This window comes from Zootermopsis nevadensis, unplaced genomic scaffold (genome assembly GCF_977971745.1).
Source record: "Zootermopsis nevadensis isolate Lab colony 2312 unplaced genomic scaffold, Znev_1.0 Znev_ptg000015l, whole genome shotgun sequence".
NCBI lineage: Eukaryota > Metazoa > Arthropoda > Insecta > Blattodea > Termopsidae > Zootermopsis > Zootermopsis nevadensis.
Window position 1 is genome coordinate 1,112,084 of NW_028259147.1, and position 19,158 is coordinate 1,131,241.

At 39.2% G+C, this 19,158-nt stretch overlaps 1 protein-coding gene across 7 annotated transcripts in view; it reads right to left on the minus strand.

Annotated features, from left to right (window-relative positions):
* Positions 1-19,158, minus strand: part of Elk (Eag-like K[+] channel) — a 95,241-nt gene that overhangs the window by 33,077 nt on the left and 43,006 nt on the right. For all 7 annotated transcript variants that reach the window (XM_087348996.1, XM_022071826.2, XM_022071824.2 and 4 more), the window contains one exon: positions 29-262. In XM_087348996.1, coding sequence (XP_087205122.1) covers positions 29-262 — 234 coding nt within the window. The remainder of the gene's footprint in view (positions 1-28; positions 263-19,158) is intronic.

The following is a 19,158-nucleotide window of genomic DNA, read 5'->3' on the forward strand; positions in this document are numbered from 1 at the left end:
ATGGCTGTAACGTGATTGTTTCGCTCACCATTCTTCTTGTAGAAGATCACTTCCAGTTTCAGTTCGGTCTTGCACTCGAGGGATTTCTCCACCTGCATTTTGTGTTCCTCCGAAGTGTCGGGACCGTAGAGGAACTTGCAGGCGCATCCTTTCTGCATGATCTGCGCGCGGGCGAATCCCGTCAGCTCGCAGAACCCGTCCGAGCAGTAGACAATGGGGTACAGGGCCGGGACCTGGGCGTTTCCCAGTACGAAGTTGCTGTCTGAAAAACGGAAAAAAACGCATCACCCTGTATCAGGACATGATGCCGTGTCACGAGGGCGGAACGAGAAGGAGAGGAAAAGGACAGAACATAAGAGGAAAGCTAAGAAACGAGGAGGAGAGAAACAACAAGGAATTAAAATTTCTCAATATATTATTTTGTTTTCTATCTCTAATATTTATTTAGTCTTTATAATATTATTATTTAATTTACAGACCGATTATAAAACAAAAAACCCACTACAAACATTTCACCCACGCAAGATCACGCTATACGCGACATACTTTTACGAAACAACATTGAATGTGATAACAAAATACAATTGATCTAGAAGAGGATAACTGATATTTAATGGACATCTGACGAAGGATTGCATTTAGAATATTACATTTAAATTTATATTGATTATACACCTGAAGATGGTTCATTGAAAACCGAAACATGTCGTGAAAAAGATGATGCTCTACTTGTAAATCGAACATTTCGATAGAAAGAGCATCATTTTAATATATTTTAAATATTTTAAACATTAAATGTTAATTGTAGTAATAATATTTTAATATTTAATAAAATATTTTATTGTGATTAGACGGTTAAAATTAAACGATTAAACAATAACAAAGGAAGAAAAATATGAAAGAAATTGACAATATAAAGAGGGAAGGAGGAATATTAAAATAAAGCAACAGAGAACGGTCGAATTGCAAAAAAGGATAAGGAAACAATGAAACAAGAAACAGAGAGAACGGAACTTAAGAAAGAGAGGTAAGAAAGTAATGAAGGATTAAAAAGAATGCATAATAAGTGAAGACAGAACAAGAATAAAGCAAAGATGAACGCAGGGGATACAGACTTACTTAGGCTACTTCAAGCTCGAATGTTGCTCCTAGCTGCGGTTGCTAAGGCAACGTTGTGGGCTTCAGCCCCTTAGTGGAAATATAGTTTTCAAAACCTTTCTGAAATGGTTTTCGTATTTGAAATGAATCATGGAATACAACGATATTTGTAAAATAATCTTAACTAAATAAGACTGTAAACTGCGATTATTTGATTAGGATAAAATTCCGGTAAAGAAACGTCGATCTACGCGCTGCCCCCTCCCATCGATAATATGAAACACGCAAATTTAAAATTACGTCGTAAAAGGCAGAACAGCCAAGTTCATTAGTAAACAGATATCCTGCAGAGAAAATTACATGCTGTAATAATACAGCAGCTCTCTGTATCTTTCAAGTCCTCGTGTGTATTTTCCGTCTGTGAAAGCCTCAAAAGCAGGAGGCCAGCAAATGAAATGTTTGTTATTTATGCAGCAATGAATTACGGCTGGCACTATTTTTGTAAGATAAACGTTCAAACCAGAAGTGGACCTTTAGAAAGTTTAATACGAAAACGTAATTTATAGTTTAACTCAGAGGAAAGAAAAAATGCGTTCATTCATTACTGATACTAGGGACAATAAACAGAAGTTGCATAAAATAATTTTTTGCATAAAGACGGAAATGTGGACCTCTCAATAAAAGCAACTAATACACATACAAAGCGTTAGTGCTTTATAAGAGGATTAAAGTACAAAAAGAAGTCCTAAATTTTGCTGAAAATCTCACAGAGGAGTTATAATGAGTGACAGAATATTTCACTATGCATGTTATTATTCATACTGATACAGGGTGTATCATTTAAAACGTAACGTTAGTTAAGTACTTTAGGTTGGATGGTTTTGTAATTTATGAGTTGGTTGATTTTGAGTGGGATGTTTTTGTTGTTGTGTCTTATTGTTTTTGTTGTGCCTTTTTTATTGTTTTGTTCTGTCTCTGTGTTGATGTATCTCATTGTTCTGTTGTGTCTCATTGTTTTGTATCTTATTGTAGGTCACTGCCACCGGGTATAAACCTATTTGCAGTCAATAATAAATATATATATATATATATATAATATAATATATATATATATAAATCACTAGTATCTCAAGAACTTCATAACAGCGTTAATTTGTTAGAAATATTTTTAAAAATAAAAATTATCAAAATGTTCGTAACTCCATAGTAATACGTGCAAATTTTAATATAATTCATATCTGAGTGTATATGATGGTAAGCGATGTATATCTTAATAAGTATTTACGAAGACCAGTTATTTTTAGAAAATTTGTAGGATTATCCTGGAGGAATTTCTTTGTTCGACGTCGAAATATACAGCCAGATAAACGTGTTAGGGTGATGAAAGACTTTTATAGACAGCAAAACGATATTCTCACGTCCTGGGGCGAGAAAAATCCAAGATGAAGTAACTCATTTTGTTCTCATTTCTTAAGTTCGCTTCGCTTTTGGCTTTAATTTATTTTCCGGAGATCTTGAAAAGTTAAAGCAAACATAATATAATTAATATATAATTGCAATGTAAGATTAAAAAAAATTTGCCCTGTGATATTTCATTCAGCAGCTGTCTTCACAGAAGATTAATTTTTGCGTTTACAACAGACAGCTACCACTTTCGATCTTGAGTCAGAACAATCCAATCCACACACTCCAACTCTTCTATTTCCCTCACATCTACTTTAGTATTATCCTCCTATCTACGTCTGAGTCTTTCGAGTGGTCGCTTCCATTCATGCCAACCAAAATTGTAAAATAATTTCTCATCTCATACATGCATGCTACGTGCCACGCCAATCAATCCTTCTTGATTCTTAGAAAGTAATGTGACACAGTATGAATGCATTACAGACGCCACATCAGCGTCTGAACCAGGGCTATCATCTAACGACGATTATAAACTGTTCAACTTTTGAAACCTAATGGTAACTATATGTACCACCTTATTTAACAATCAGAAACTCTTATTTTTCATTTATGAGCTTCGTATGATGTTCATTATAAACAGCGATTATTTTCTTAAACAGCGTTAACCAGTTGATCTTTGTAATGGTGAAGTGTAGTGTTTTCTTCGCGGTACGGACTGAATCTTTAAATATTATTGAGACGAGCTTCGGCTTCAAAGGGTGAACCAGTTGATGCATGTAATGGTAAAGTGTCGTGTTTTCTTCGCGGTACGGACTGATTTCTTAAATGTTATTCAGGAGAGGTTCGGTTTTGAAGGGTTAATGAACAGAGATCTTTCATTATCAGAGGTATCGATCGGTGGCTTTAGAGATGCTAGCGTAGGCTAAAACGCGGGGCCTGTCCTGCTGTACCCCACACCTGTTGCTTGAGCTTACCCGACACTCCACGCACAGTCGCCTAAGAACTCCTTTCGAGTGAAATTCCACTCAGCCGCAACATTTCCGGAAGTTCGAAAACAGCATAAAAAATATCCATTGAAATTTGTAGCTTGTCGACTAGCGTGGTAGAAGACCAACTTTGGTAGGAGTTAAGGGTTTCTTGACGTGGTTACAGGCTTTCTGCTTTTGACAGCTATATATTGCTTCTCTGTAGTAGCTGAAATCATCTCCGCGGGGCTAAGGGCAGGGGTGGACAAACGATTAGGCCACAGAAACACTGAACAAGTAGCTCGGAAAGTTCAAGGGTCTCTGACGCTTATAACTACAATAAATAAAATAAATATTAAATTCAAGCGCTGATTTCTGAAGAATATCTGTCCTGTTACTCGTATTACCTTGATTTACTACATCTATAAGTAGGAATAGATGGCTGTCTGCTGTAATGTTGCACGCTTTGTGAGTGTAGTATAAAATTGCCGACGGACCAAACTTCTGTATATAATAATAACCATCCTAATATGTGGTAAATATCTTCTAATTTATCCTCACTCATTCACCCTTCAGAACTATCATATTTTATACCATTAAATAACTTCTCATGTAATGCAGCATCCTAAAATGAATCAAGAAACAGCAAGACTTCAGGTTCTCAAGGAGGAAAAGATTAAATGTCAACTGGGTTGCTGTGGTGTGTCGTCGAATAGAAATTTTCGGACTTTTCAGGTATTATTACTGCCTCCATTATCAGGGTAAATATTTTCTGGAGGCATTTTAGAATCTCTGAAACGTCGGTCAGTTTCTATCAGACTATACTGCACAGAAAGTCAGAACATAAACCATCTTAAAATCACAGCACGTTCAATGTATCAGGGTCTAACTTCCTAATTAAAAAGACAAGTGTTTTAACAAAGGCAGAAAATTTAGGACCAATAGACCATTCAATTGAGCGCTAAAATGTGTAAGATTATGATACAGGCTACGGTATGAGGTGATAGTAATTAAGGAGGGAGTTGTATATTGTATATAACATAGAGTAAGCTCTGTGTTACAGAATCTTGCTTCGTAGCTGAAGGAGGAGCTCGATGGAGCACTAGGAAGCCCACAGAATTTTATTATCTTGGAAATCCAGAGCAAACTACTAAAAATCCAATTTGGTGGGTCGTCAGATGCGGTGAATGAAGAGAAATAACCATGGCAAAGTGGAAGACGAGGACGTCTGTCAGTGGTAGCGCCTGGTGAAGCCACAGGGTCACGACCAGGTCACACTACCTGGATGGATTAGCGAATCTGATCCATATACAATTTTAAAACATAAAAATATATTCCCCTCATTCAGAGTTACCACATTAGTTTAATTAATCTTAAACACGTACGAAGTTAAGTAACTAACAAATTACTTAACGGGACGACTTAACAGTTATGAAGGAAAAGAATAAGTTCAGGGTGGAACTGGAACAAAACTTTACTGATGCAAAGATTTGTTTAAAATAAAATAAAAAATATATATAAAAAAATACAATAAAATCTGGAAGAAAACATCATTTGAAATCTGATAAACATCTGACTAAAAGTTGCATTTAAGAAATTACATTTAAGTTTATATAATTTTATACACCTGAAGATGGTTCTTTTAGAACTGAAACATGTCGTGTAAAAAGTGATTATCTAATGTAAATCGAACATTTCGATAGAGAACATCATTTTAAATATTTAAATGTTAATTATGGTAATATTTTAATATTTAATAGGAATTTTATTGTGATTAGACTGACAAGATTTAAACAAATATATATTTATCACAACATGACGCAACTTTATCATCTCATGATGCAAAGATCTCTGGCCCTAAAAGTCTTGTCGATAATCATACGATCGAATTCTACTCGAAGATAAATGTCTTCTGAGATTTTACTCCGCTAAAATAGATCTTAAATGAATAGAATTGCTGGTCATAATTTAAGTATTTTAGGATAGGGTCCACTGAGGGAGGGGGGGGGGGGCTCATGTGAACACGGTAATGGAGCTTCGTGGCCCATAGAAGGTAGGGTATCTGAGTAATTATGAACATTTCACTGTGGATTCTGTTTAAAGGAGATGGCCACTTTATTGATTATGATAGTGATGATAATTATAACAGTTAAACGTGAGACAGCACTTAAGACTCCCAGTTATACAACTATTTAAACCGCCTTAAAATACAGTGGGTCCACATCATTTCCAATTCGCGGCTGTTAATACTGCCCTCCGCTTGTAGAGCGCGTCACTTCACTATCAAATTCTCTCATTTTAGTATTTTCCACCCCCGCGGCTTCAGGGTTGAACTTATTTTAACGTGCAACGTTACGCTAATGTAAAGAAACTTGCTTTAATGCCATTGGCGTGTACCTACCTACAGGGTGTTTCACCTAAAACGTAACGTAACCTAACCTACAGAATATAAATTAAATCAGAAGCAGGTCTACGCCCATATAACAGAATCTCCCAACTTCTCCTGTGAGACTTGAGTCAAGGTCTCCTTGATTTGCAGACCAATGCTCACCGCGAAATTTGAGAAGGTGCGAACATGACGTATTCAACATCTCAACATATATTCATTCTCGGACATTATTTCGCATCGAAATCGTCTGCTGCTCTCTGCGAACCATTTAGCAATGCGTTTCCTGCATATCCCGGCAACACATTTTTTAAGGAACGTGACAGACATCTTTATAATTTGCTGTCAAACTATTTTGTAAGTTCTTCCACACACATATAAAAATTAATAGAACAAATCATTTGTCTTTTAATCAAAGTTTACTGCTGTAAATAATGTCGAATTCTAAACTGAACACCCTGTATAAACTTTACGATCTTTATAACAGCGCCACTCACATGAACGGCGTTACATGTGAAATAAAAGGACAGCGTGTCACCTGGCATTTGGGTTTGAGGGGGAGGGCGGTTGGTTTAATCCATTTCTAGCAGCTGCAGTCGTAGACGCTTTCAGAGTAGGTTATCTGTCTAGGGAATTTTGAATAAAAAGACTGGGGCCACTGAAATCCTTCCGCAACACGTAAACAATGCTTTAGTACCCCCTGTTTGAATCGAACGTATGGAACCTAGAGGCTTTTCCGCTGATTAAAACCTATTTTATGTTATCGTTAAAATCCTCCAGTTTACTCAAATTTATGCGGATGGAATGACGGATCTTCTACTCAGGCGTTTATTTGACGAAATGGTGGAGTGGAAAAAAACCCTTTTTAATTCGGAATTACGTCCTTATATTAAAATTATTCTCTCATATCTCGTGTCGTAATGACTTTCCACTGTTCAAACACCACACACGTTCCGCTGTAGAATATTACCAGTGAACCGTGGACACGACACACGGACACAGAAGCCGCAAGGCAGAACGGAATGCATCAGCTATACTAGAATTCAAGCAAGAAGGCTCATGACGTCTTTGCGCAGTACCAAATGCTGTCACGTGGTGAGACTTAACCAGCCAGAGACAGTCAGTCTTCGTCACTGTTATAGTGTGTCTTAACTTGTGGTTTTTTAACTTAATATATTTTGTGCATGTGAGTATAAATAGAAGAGTTTCAGGTCACAGTTTCACCGCCGTGAAAACATCAAAATTTCAGACGGATTCATGTGGTTGAGTATGGACGCCAGTGATTGGTTCTTGTGAACACAATAATGAGCCTTCGGGTTACATAAAATGCTAGGAATTTCGTGACCAACTGAGCGACTATCAGCTTCTCAAGGACACTGCTGTATTGCATTACTTATGATAGACAGCTGGCGAGTGGCATTTCTTTGGAACATGGATATAAAACTTCGTGATTCTGTTCATTCTGTATTGGTGCCAAAAAACAAACAATTTTTTTTACTAAACTACGCACGACGTATTCTTTATCATAATGATCAATTTAAATTAATTAATACTGCACTGAAAAATTATTAAAGTAAGAAATTTATTTTTCTCTGAACGACCAATTTGAGCATATTTATTCTGAATTAAATGCTCTTTAACGCTGGCCTTGTAATCCTGGGGTCTCGGGTTCGATTCTCGGGGTGCCCGAATTTATAACTTGTGTTGGGCAAGGCCGTGGTCTAGGCAACACGGAGTTTTCCTCCGTGGCATCCCAACAATTACTCCATTCACACACAGAAGAAGGCAATGGCAAACCACTTCTGGATCATCTGCCAAGAACGTATATGAACAGGTCCCAGTCCGAGAAAAGGATGGAAGGATCCTGTTCATATGGACCTGTCGTCAGACAGAACACTACAAATAAAAAAATAAATGCTCTTTGTAAATATCTCGTTAAATTCTCCGATTTAAATGAAAACTGAAATGGTTGGACAAGTGTTATTAGAATTCTCTAATATCAAATTTATTTAAAATCAGTCTTTACGTTCTCGAATTTTTTTTCCCATGCGTTTGGCGGAGCGTGATCAAGCTCTACGTCAGATCAATTGCGCACCAACACACCTTGTTTACTCCCACCACAATTCCGACCAAGCGATGTACCCGAGTGCTGTGTTAAATGTGTGAATCCTTGCTCGCGACTCTATTGTCTCAGAGTATGAAAAGGGGTGAGGGGTGGCTATTACGTGATTGCTCTGCATGTTGGCTGCGTTTGTTGGCTTTGTTTGGGCTGAAACAACTGTAGAATTTAACGAGAGACGGCAACAGAATGGGAACTGCTCGGCATTCTAAAGGCACAACATACTTCAGTTAAGTTTTCGTAACCCTTTAAAGCCGAAGATCGTCGAAATAATATTTACGAATTCAGTCCGTACCGCGAAGAAAACACTACACTTCCACATTACAAAGATCAACTGGTTCACCCTTTAAACCCGCAGCTCGTATAAATAATATTTAAATATTCAGTCCGTACCGCGAAGAAAACACAACGCCTCACCGTTACAAAGATCAACTGGTTAACGCTGTTTAAGGAGATAATCGCTGTTTACATTGAGAATCGCACGAAACCCAGGTATCTAAATAATATTTAAGAATTCAGCCCGTACCGCGAAGAAAACACTACACTTCACCATTACGTCGATCAACTGCTTAACGCTGTTTAAGGAAATAATCGACGTTTATTATAAGAATAATATGAAACTCAAATACAAAATGAATATTTACGACACTGATCACTGAAGCAGATGGGATATTGTTACCATTTATCTTTAAAGTGTTAAACACTACGCCATGAAGACGTGTGAGGGACTTCATTGTTCGTTCGCTAACGTCCAGCATTCGGATCCAATGGCATGGATGTTATTCTGCAGATGTATAGTAAGACTTTCTTTTGGCATTTCCCCAGAAACGTGTTTTTTATAGCTAGGCAGAATTGCTGAAATGTAAATTATAAACACGTACAGAATCGAAACACGTATCAACTTAAAACACAGACGCAGGGCACAGAATGAGGCCCAAAGACTCTTTTCGAAATTGTGGGCCTGAAAAAAAAGATAGGTCAATGTTAATTATGCCTTACGTAGCATTCTAAATGTCAAGATGAAATGACCATAAAATCTCGTCTTTAATTTTACAGAATAAAGAGGAAAATGAAGACAGCTGTGTGTACACAAAACTCCTTGTATATTCAGAAGATTATTTGCTGAACTTTGTACTGAATCTTTATTGTTCTTTTTTATGATCGGTTTTATGATTCAATTTCCCTCGCACCGTAGAATGATTTACAGTTCCTCCTGAAAATCAAGGAATACGACTGAATAAGTCTACGTAGAATGTTTTGAAGTTTTGTCTTCTAATAAACGTGTTCTGTGCTGTGGATAATTAAGAACAAAAGTGCACCATCCAATCCTCACTTTTACTACAACAGGAGCTAAAAGCAGCTACACATTCATTTGACACTTTGAGACTCGAAAGTTCTTCTAAATAATATTTAAACATTCAGTCCGTACCGCGAAGAAAACACATCACTTCACCATTACAAAGATCAACTGGTTAACGCTGTTTAAGGAAATAATCGCTGTTTACATTGAGAATCGCACGAAACCCAAGTATCTAAATAATATTTAATAATTCAGTCCGTACTGCGAAGAAAACACATCACTTCACCATTACAAAGATCAACTGGTTAACGCTGTTTAAGGAAATAATCGCTGTTTCACACGAAACCCATTTGATACACTACGTAGGCATTTAAATAACATTTAAGAAACTAGCCCGTACCGCGAAGAAAACACTACACTTCAGCATTACGTGGATCAACTTCATTTTGTATAAGGAAATTAATAATGATTATTCTGAGAATCATACAGAACCCATAAACAAATTTTGTGGAAAGTTATTGATTTTTTTAAACCAGGCGATACATACAGTTACAAATAATTTTCAGAATGACATGATAAAAGGACAACCTGTCATCTTTGATGTAGAATTCACCATTAGGAAACTGCAAAACAAACACCAAAGGCTACTGGAACTGCTTAACAAACACGCAATTTCTTGGTAAACGTTATTTACTGCTGCAAAATACAAACAAAGCAAACAAGGCGACGGTTAAAAGATGGAAGACGTATAAATACGGCGGAGACCAAGCACGTGTTTATCTATTCGCATGAATGAAGAACGGAGAACTCTTTTAAAAGTAGCAGAACTCAAATAATTGGAAAAAAAGGCAGCAACAGATCGAAATTGCATTCTAGAAGGGTAAAAACGTTGATTACACTCGGCAGATGCTTGGTACCGTTAGGTTCAAAATCGCTTAACCTCCCGTTTTCTATCTAAATACCAAAGGATTAATGTACATAAAACAGTTGTTTTATATGTCGTGTTGTATGGGTGTAAAACTTGGTATCTTCCTCTAAAGAAAGAATAAAGATTTGGGGTGTTTGCGGATAGAGTGCTGATGGTAATATCTGGGCCTAAGACAGACATAGAAACATGAAACTGGAGAAAATTCCAGAATATTTCAAAACCTAAATCATCAGACTTTTAAGTAAGCAGTTAGCATTCACGAGTCATTTAAAAGCCTAATCAGTCTTAATTTTAAGCCGATATTTTGCCATTATTAACTGGACAACGCAGAATTTGAAGCTGTACACAGTCACACGTATTATGTGTGATAAACTCACATAGCTTTATCCAGGAACTATGGGAGGACGGGGTCTCGTAGACATTGCCGCTAAACATCGCAGACAAAGTACAGAAACTAATGAGATATTTAATCGAAAAGGCAGAGTGCTGTGAACTACATACATACACGCTGTGCTATGAGCGTAGGATAACAGAATCACCACTTCGCTGTTTGGTAGAACACAGAAAACAGACCAAATTTACAAAGAAAGAAACACAAACAGCCATTCAATAGAAGCCCTTGGCCTATAATAAATGCTCGTCCGGAGGAAATGTTTAAAAGCAAAGAAGACTTAACTTATGCTTGACATAAATATCAAGGGTCAAATGTCACGGTTGCATGGTTAGCACTCTTTGATCGCACGAGGGAGGTACGCCATTCAAATCTAGGCTTGTAAACAGCTATTATTATTATTAAGTGTTCTGTCTTACGACGGGTCCATATGAACAGGATCCTTCCATCCTTTTCTCGGACTGGGACCTGTTCATAGACGTTCTTGGCAGATGATCCAGAAGTGGTTTGCCATTGCCTTCTTCTGTGTGTGAATGGAGTAATTGTTGGGATGCCACGGAGGAAAACTCCGTGTTGCCTAGACCACGGCCTTGCCCAACACAAGTTATAAATTCGGGCACCGCCGGGAATCGAACCCGAGACCCCAGGATTACAAGGCCAGCGTTCTAACCGCTAGACCACCGTGGCTGACGGTATAGCATTTTAAATTTGCCATCGAATAATTTTCACACCCTTCCAAACATTATTTATTCTAAAAGTTTATGTTGTAACCAAGGTTCAATGGCGCCATGTATCGATCGATTAACAGACATGTGTTGATGATCCTCATTATTGTAAATTTCTCTGTTCTACTGAAGAAATTATATTACTATATTCTGTACTTATTGGTTATGACAAGAACGGAAATCATCAAGAACTGGTAGTTCAGTTCAATGCCTAAGAGACAGACGAACGTAGCGAAAAATAATTCATCATTGGAAGTGACATTTATCTTAAAGATAGTGTAGTTGAGTCATATTGTGACTTATTAAGTTAAAATTAAATTATTTGGTTATTCCGTCAAATCACAATGTATTTAAAATAAGATAATTAAAATATCATTCTGTGTTCCATATTCAATATTTTAATTATTTTAATTATCTTATTTTAAATACATTGTGATTTGACGGAATAACCAAATAATTTAATTTTAATTTATCTTAAAATAATATTCGCTATTAGCAATACCGACGAGTCACATAATTAACATTAGTTAGCCGTTGCTATGGAAACAATACAAGATGCTTCGACGGCCGAAAATTACGACATGGAGACCGCTGAGGTTCCGTTGTACCTTCTCGACGTCACGTTACCCTGATACAGCTGCAAATGTTTCCTCAAGCAAACTGCAGCAAATGACGTAACCATGGCAACGACAGACAAACTCAGCAACGGACGCTCCACTGTACGCAGGGGACCTCGACTAACACGGTAAAATGTGCGACATTTGAGGTCAGATTAATGAAGTTATTCAAAAGATGTTCTGAGAGTAACAACTTTAATCATTTTCAACGCTTGACTCTCATTAATATCGCACGAATAAAGAATCTTGATTGATTATGAAGGAGAACATAATTCCTCGCGATCTCTTAGCCTGTTGCTGAGTACAGCAGACCACTAACTGTCCTAGCCTAAATTACGTACTCCACATGATCTGAAGTATTAATTAGAATCCTGCAAACACACGAGAAGCAGCTGAGATAGGCGATACATTTTAGTGTGAAAGCAGACCGGAAGATGCCATTTTGAACAAGATAACATTAAGACGGATCTTAGGGACACAATGTTCGAGTGTGGACTGGATTCAGCTGGCTCAGGACAGGGAACAGTTACACGCTGTTGCAAACACTGCAATGAACCTCCGGCTTACATCTCGACTAGATAAACGACTGTCAGCTTCTCAAGAAAAAAAATCTTCCCTAGGGAGCCAGTTAATAAAATTAAAATTTTTCCATCTATAAAATATAAAGTTTTCTACATAGAAACCTTCTAGGATATTGCACCGTGTATTCTCGCAGAAAGTAACCGACGTTTCAGAGATGTGCAAGATCTTCATCATCAGGGCAATAACAAAGTTTGCAAGTTGTGGTGACATAGAAAATATTTTCAAAAGTGAATAAAAAGAGCCTCGGGCCGGCAGCGATGAACGTACCACAGGTTGGCGAGCAGTGACCTAGAAAGCACAGTTCTCTCGTGGTTCTTCCTAGAAATATGCAGAGGATTTCCCTCATTTCAATAAGAGGCCTTCGCTGAAGTCCGTGGAACAAAATGCTAATTTCCGACGAAAACTTCAGCTTGTGTGTTTTTACCTAAAGCTTCTCACTGCTGTTAAGGGACGCTGGGTTGGAGACTGCCATGAAACATGCATTTGAAAGGAAACCCTGCTTTAGACCAATGACTGGAACGCTGAATGCGTGAACCGTTGCGAGGATTAGTTGCTTCAACGGAATTAGAAAAGGAGGTACATTTCCGACTGCGCAGTTTCAAATACATTTCCACTTTGTGACTGGATAAATAATTCACATTTCTGGTTTCATATTACAAGCAAAGAAAAATAATGGCGACATTAGTAATAAATAAAAAAATGCTGTTGCCCTGTGTTTGTTAAGAACCAAACCATGTAAACGTTCCCACTGGTCCCCTGACTCATCGCCCTGATCATGGAGGCAGCAGGGACCTCTGAAACGTCGGTAAACCTGTATCAGATTACATGGCGCAACAAAACTGTAACGTATCGACAAATTTTAGTAAATTCCTCAGTTATCAATTACAATTAATATCCGGTTAGCCATTCTCTTGTTATACGCTGACAGACAGACAGACATGACAAAGCTAAGAGGCTCATTCTAACAACTTTGTTACAAACATTTTCACAAAACAACAACTATTAATTTCCTTTCAGGTAAACAAACTCGATACGCTTATTTACCTTACTTCGGCAACAACATCATTAATTCAAAATTTGTGTAGTTTATGAATCCTCCCGGAAAACTGATACGTTTATGTTTATTTTCTTTAAGGCTTCCCTCACTCAGTTTCACTTCTGAAGACAATGAAGCAACAGGTATATATATATATATATATATATATATATATATAGACAGCATCTATACATTCCTCTACAGGCCGTACCAAAAGTTAGGACAGCAAACGAAAACAGTTTAATCAGCCAGAATCTCCATTATATCAAGCTCCTATAATTTGTGACAAATCTGTTCTAAACTTCTATGCACTGAGACGCAAATTTGATATTAAACCGTCTTTATGGCTGCCCGTCCACAGATAAATAATTTAATCAGAGTACTGGGAAAATTTATGTAATGAGGAGCTTCATAAATTGTAGCATTCGTCAAACACTTTTCTGGCGAGGGAATGAGATGGTAATTAAATGCAAGCATGGGGACATAATAAATGCTTACAAAATTTTAGTCCAAAACGTGAAGGAAACAATCAACTGGGAATAACTAAAAGCAGATTGGAGGATAATATTAAAACGTATCTTAAAAGAAACATAAGTAAAGTAAGTAAAGTAAAGTTTGTCCCACTATACGCCATGTAGGCGTTTGGGGGGAGTGGAGGTATAGCTCCTCTCTTCCTTGACCCCGGCACTAGATGGGGGTGAGTGGTCAGCATCACGCCCCGGCCGGCTTTACCCCCGGGAAAGGACCCCGGTACCCATTGTAGAGGAGGCTGGGTGGGCCCCAGAGCCGGTCTGGACGCAGAGGCTAGAGGAAAAATCCTCTGCCCCCGTCGGGGATCGAACCCCGGCCGTCCAGCCCGTAGCCAGTCACTATACTGACTGAGCTATCCCGGCTCCCTTAAAAGAAACATATTGTGGATAAAGCAGAGTGGCGGGTCTTTGTGAAACATGACAGTTAACATTCCTGTAACATAAAATGCAGGGAACTTCTTTACCAACTATGGTAAAAAAATACTTTGCTCTACGAAGTTAGTGAAGCTAATCGAAAAAACTGCTGATGTGGACAAATTTATGTACCTTCCTACCTGAATGCTGACCGAATCTAGTGATATAACACGACTATATACACGTATTTTATGAATAGTAAGTATCAGTGTAAAAAGTTATGATTTATTACAAAAAAAATAAAATAAAAAAAATTTGAAATCTATGAAGCCCAGATTTCAGCATCGTCATTCAGCCAATTCATTTTCTCATGTCTGATTATTAGGAGTGGTAAATCAAAGTGACTGTAAGGTCCCTTCTTCAATTCTAGATTAATCTGGGTGTACGACGGCTGAACATCCTTGAATGCGACCCGAACACAAAGGTTTGGAGTGGCAGATCAGCGCACTTGGAGGTGTGAAGTAGCTTCACTTTAGTCGACAACTGCACGTTCAGTACGGATTCAAATCAAACTGATTTATCTCTGAAGATGGCTCTCTTCAGTGTTTTGCGACATGTAGTCTTATAGACGTTTCAGAGGTTCTTGCTAACTCCATCACCGATTCCTCGCGCACGGCCTATCACCCTCATGATGTAGGCAGCAAGCACCTCTGAAACGTGCTACATGCCTCACCCATCTCATCCTCTCTGACCTGATCGTCGTAATTACATCTGGTGAAGTCATAAGGGTCGTATGCAAAATATGACGGTCTGATTCTGTCTGGAGCGGGATAAACCTGTCTCCCACTAACACAGATCGATAGAAGGTTCCGGAAGATGAAGCAGGCATCGTCCCGTCCTGAGGTCGTCGTTGTCGATACGCGGATGGCGTTGTGAGAGATATCGCGTCATGCTCAGGAACATAAGAATTACAAGCACTCCGTGTGGTCCACTCGGTAATGTCTGTGTTACACAGTCGGATCCATCATATTCATTCAGTACACGGCGCATCCAACACGAAGCCTCTAATTTAACAAACGACACTAGAAATAGTGCCCGTTACCGCAGACTTTGTTAGTGTTAAAAAAAGAAACTTTACTGAACTAACCAAATTGCTTCAGTCTTCTGTAACAATTCCTTACTCTAATCATTTAACCCTTTAAAGCCAAAAATTGTCTAAATAATATTTAAGAATCCAGTCCGTACCGCGAAGAAAACACTACACTTCACCATTACGTAGATCAACTGGTTAACGCTGTTTAAGGAGATAATCGCTGTTTACATTGAGAATCGCACGAAACCCAGGTATCTAAATAATATTTAAGAATTCAGCCCGTACCGCGAAGAAAACACAACTCTTCACCATTACAGAGATCAACTGGTTAACGCTGTTTAAGGAAATAATCGCTGTTTACACTGAGAATCATAGTTCGTCTGATTAATATTTAAGAATCCAGTCCGTACCGCGAAGTAAACACTACACTTCACCATTACGTAGATCAACTGGTTAACGCTGTTTAAGGAAATAATCGCTGTTTACACTGAGAATCGCACGAAACCCAACCAACCAACCAACCAAAAAGCTAACTGAGGGCGGAGGCCTGCGCAAGCGCAAGCATCGTCCCTACCTAGGTGAAACCATTCCTGCGCACAAGGCGCATTGCTGGAAATGGTAAACAGTCTTAATATAAGAAACGGAAATTTTGCTATTGCTAACAGGGTTACGTCGTGGCGGGAGCCTCGACCATTCAAACTGGGATCCGTTGCTGCTGATGGGAGGTCATCCCGTCAGGCAAGTTGTCCAAAGGAATTTGGTTGGTTGGATCTCCGGGGTTTGAACCCAGAGAGGGAGGGGCCGTTTCGGCTGAAGGCCTCTGCGGCATGGGGGGAAGATCACTTCAGCTGATGGCCTCCGTGATCGGGGTGGGGGTGGCGGGCCGTGCCCCTATTAAGTTATACCCTGGCATTCGCCTTACAACTGAGGAAAAGCACGGAAAACCTCAGTCAGGGTAGCCGAGTAGTCTAACCACTCGTTGTGCCGACTTGGCCGTCTTTTGGGGACGGCGAAGAAAACACTACACTTCACCATTACGTAGATCAACTGGTTAACGCTGTTTAAGGAGATAATCGCTGTTTATAAAGTGAGAATCATAAAAAACTAATAAATACACTCTCACAGTTATGGCCTGTTGAAACAAGTGGTACATATAGTTACCACTTGACTTTAAAAGCTTAACACTAAAAATTGTTATGAAAATAATTTTCTACCGGATCGCCGGGCTCTGGATTCGATTTCAAATACACATTCTAATAAATATTAATATCAGCCAAACAACTCGACATAATTCATTAGCATTCACATTGGCATGTGAACAGGGACACGTACGTGGCAAACAGACGTAGGTTACCACGTGACTGACGGCGATACTGACGTGACAAGAACACTTACAAAGGTCTAATCACGTGCTGAGTGGCGATCAGTTACAAAACAGTTGACTGACGCAGCGATTTAATTGTGAACAGACGTCTGTCAATATTAGCTATATTCATTGAATCCGTAGCCTACAGTTAAAATCTGAAATGATGTCAAAATAAATTCAGATTTGATGATAGAACAATGGTTTCCATCCACTACAATGGCTAAGAATCCATCAAATGAACGTGCATCAACATGGCATTATGATTACTGATACAATTGGAGACGCATAAAACGTTACTATAAGACAATGTTATGAAACATTTTATAACGCATGTCTGCAGTGGTGGAACAGTTGTTAAAAACAAATTCAACAATATGAGAGAGATAATTCCTGGATTGAAGATTTCCGTCTTCTGGGTTGTTGCGCTGTGTAGTCTGGTCGATGTTAACCAACGTTTCAGAGGTCATACTGCCTCCGTCATCGCCCTGATGACGGAGGCAGTATGACCTCTGAAACGTTGGTAAACATCGACCAGACTACACAGCGCAACAACCCAGAAGACAGAAATCTTCATACTCATCGCCCTGATGATGGAGGCAGTATGACCTCTGAAACGTTGGTTAACATCGACCAGACTACACAGCGCAATAACCCAGAAGACAGAAATCTTCATACTCTGATGACGGAGGCAGTATGACCTCTGAAACGTTGGTTAACATCGACGAGACTACACAGCGCAACAACCCAGAAGACAGAAATCTTCATACTCTGATGACGGAGGCAGTATGACCTCTGAAACGTTGGTAAACATCGACCAGACTACACAGCGCAACAACCCAGAAGACAGAAATCTTCATACTCATCTCCCTGATGATGGAGGCAGTATGACCTCTGAAACGTTGGTAAACATCGACCAGACTACACAACGCAACAACCCAGAAGACAGAAATCTTCATACTCATCGCCCTGAAGATGGAGGCAGTATGACCTCTGAAACGTTGGTAAACATCGACCAGACTACACAACGCAACAACCCAGAAGACAGAAATCTTCATACTCATCGCCCTGAAGATGGAGGCAGTATGACCTCCGAAACGTTGGTAAACATCGACCAGACTACACAACGCAACAACCCAGAAGACAGAAATCTTCATACTCATCGCCCTGAAGATGGAGGCAGTATGACCTCTGAAACGTTGGTTAACATCGACGAGACTACACAACGCAACAACCCAGAAGACAGAAATCTTCATACTCATCGCCCTGAAGATGGAGGCAGTATGACCTCTGAAACGTTGGTAAACATCGACCAGACTACACAACGCAACAACCCAGAAGACAGAAATCTTCATACTCATCGCCCTGAAGATGGAGGCAGTATGACCTCCGAAACGTTGGTTAACATCGACCAGACTACACAGCGCAAGAACCCAGAAGACGGAAATCTTCATACTCTGATGACGGAGGCAGTATGACCTCTGAAACGTTGGTTAACATCGACGAGACTACACAGCGCAACAACCCAGAAGACAGAAATCTTCATACTCATCGCCCTGAAGATGGAGGCAGTATGACCTCTGAAACGTTGGTAAACATCGACCAGACTACACAACGCAACAACCCAGAAGACAGAAATCTTCATACTCATCGCCCTGAAGATGGAGGCAGTATGACCTCTGAAACGTTGGTTAACATCGACCAGACTACACAGCGCAAGAACCCAGAAGACGGAAATCTTCATACTCTGATGACGGAGGCAGTATGACCTCTGAAACGTTGGTTAACATCGACCAGACTACACAGCGCAAGAACCCAGAAGACGGAAATCTTCATACTCTGATGACGGAGGCAGTATGACCTCTGAAACGTTGGTTAACATCGACGAGACTACACAGCGCAACAACCCAGAAGACAGAAATCTTCATACTCATCGCCCTGAAGATGGAGGCAGTATGACCTCCGAAACGTTGGTTAACATCGACCAGACTACACAGCGCAAGAACCCAGAAGACGGAAATCTTCATACTCACCGCTGTGAGAACCTCAAGTCTTACAATTCCTGGACTGTTCGTCATAAAGATTCCGACTCAGACCAATGTAAAGAAACACAGGCTTTCTTTGATCTATTAACAGATCGCAAACAATGAAACAGCTGTCAAACTTTTGTTTGTGTTCTTCTGCGTGTAGCTCTGTAGTATTGGACACGATTTTAAGATTTGCACAAGAACCAGTCGCCCTCATCTTTAGCGTAGAAGCGATAAATT